Source organism: Jaculus jaculus, chromosome 7 (genome assembly GCF_020740685.1).
Source record: "Jaculus jaculus isolate mJacJac1 chromosome 7, mJacJac1.mat.Y.cur, whole genome shotgun sequence".
In the NCBI taxonomy this organism is placed as follows: domain Eukaryota; kingdom Metazoa; phylum Chordata; class Mammalia; order Rodentia; family Dipodidae; genus Jaculus; species Jaculus jaculus.
In genome coordinates, this window is record NC_059108.1 from 1,513,377 (window position 1) to 1,514,649 (window position 1,273).

General features: G+C 59.0%; 1 protein-coding gene across 1 annotated transcript; it reads left to right on the plus strand.

The window, feature by feature from the left end:
• On the plus strand, positions 1–975 carry LOC101610041 (free fatty acid receptor 3). Its single transcript, XM_004659919.1, has one exon. The coding sequence runs from the start codon at positions 1–3 to the stop codon at positions 973–975; it is 975 nt and encodes a 324-aa protein (XP_004659976.1).
• Positions 976–1,273: the final 298 nt, after the last annotated feature.

Here is a 1,273-nt window from a genome sequence, read left to right on the forward strand (position 1 = left end):
ATGGGGACAAGCCCAGATGGAACTGTTTTCACTGGCAGTCACTGGCTCTTCTTCTCCGTGTACCTCCTGGTCTTCCTCGTGGGACTCCCGCTCAACGTGATGGCTCTGGTGATTTTCGTGGGCAAGCTGCGACACCGCGCGGTGGCCGTGGACGTGCTCTTGCTCAACCTGACGCTCTCGGACCTGCTCCTGCTCCTCTTCCTGCCATTCCGCATGGTGGAGGCGGCCAGCGGCATGCGGTGGCCTCTGCCCTTCATCCTCTGTCCCCTGTCTGGCTTCCTCTTCTTCACCACCATCTATCTCACCTCCCTCTTCTTGGCAGCTGTGAGCATCGAGCGTTTCCTGAGCGTGGCCTACCCGCTGTGGTACAAGACCCGGCCACGGCTGGGCCAGGCTGGTCTGGCCAGTGGCATCTGTTGGCTCCTGGCGTCTGCCAACTGCAGCGTGGTCTATGTCACTGAGTACTGGGGAAACTCCACCTACAGCCAGGGCACCAATGGAACCTGCTACCTGGAATTTCGGGAGGACCAGCTGGCCATCCTCCTGCCTGTGCGGCTGGAGATGGGTGTGGCTCTTTTTGGGGTGCCTTTGCTCATCACCAGTTACTGCTACAGCCGCCTGGTGTGGATCCTTGGCCAGGGAGCCAGCCGGCGCCGGCGCCGGCGGGTGATGGGACTTTTGGCAGCCACACTGATCAACTTTGTCATCTGCTTTGGGCCCTACAACGTGTCTCACTTAGTGGGCTACATCCGTGGAGAGAGCCCAACGTGGAGGAGCTATGTGCTGCTCCTCAGCACCTTGAACTCATGTGTCGACCCTCTTGTCTTCTACTTCTCATCGTCTAAGTTTCAAGCAGAGTTTCAGAAGCTGCTGGGGAGGCTTAGTGGGGGCTGCGTGCCCTGGACTCAGGAGGTTAGCTTGGAACTGAAGGTGAGGAACATGGGAGAAGAACAGACCCCGGACTGTCCATCCTAGAACAGAGGGGACTCAAGGGGGGTGTGGAGCAGGTGGCTCCAGGCCTAGGTGAGGTTTTCTAGAGCAGGAAAGGGTGGCAGGTGTGTGTCCCCAGAGTGATTCCTAGCTCAAGGCAGGCAGGACTACGGCAGTGACAGGCTGCGGTTTAATGTAGCTGGGGAGAGAGCAGTCTCCCAGCCTTCCAGGATGTGCTCAGAGACACAACTCTCTGGTCCTCCTGCATGCCCTGGACTCAGCTCTGGGATGCGTGAGGAGGGACTGTTCTGGAAGAAACAGCGTCCACAGCAGCTCACAGTCC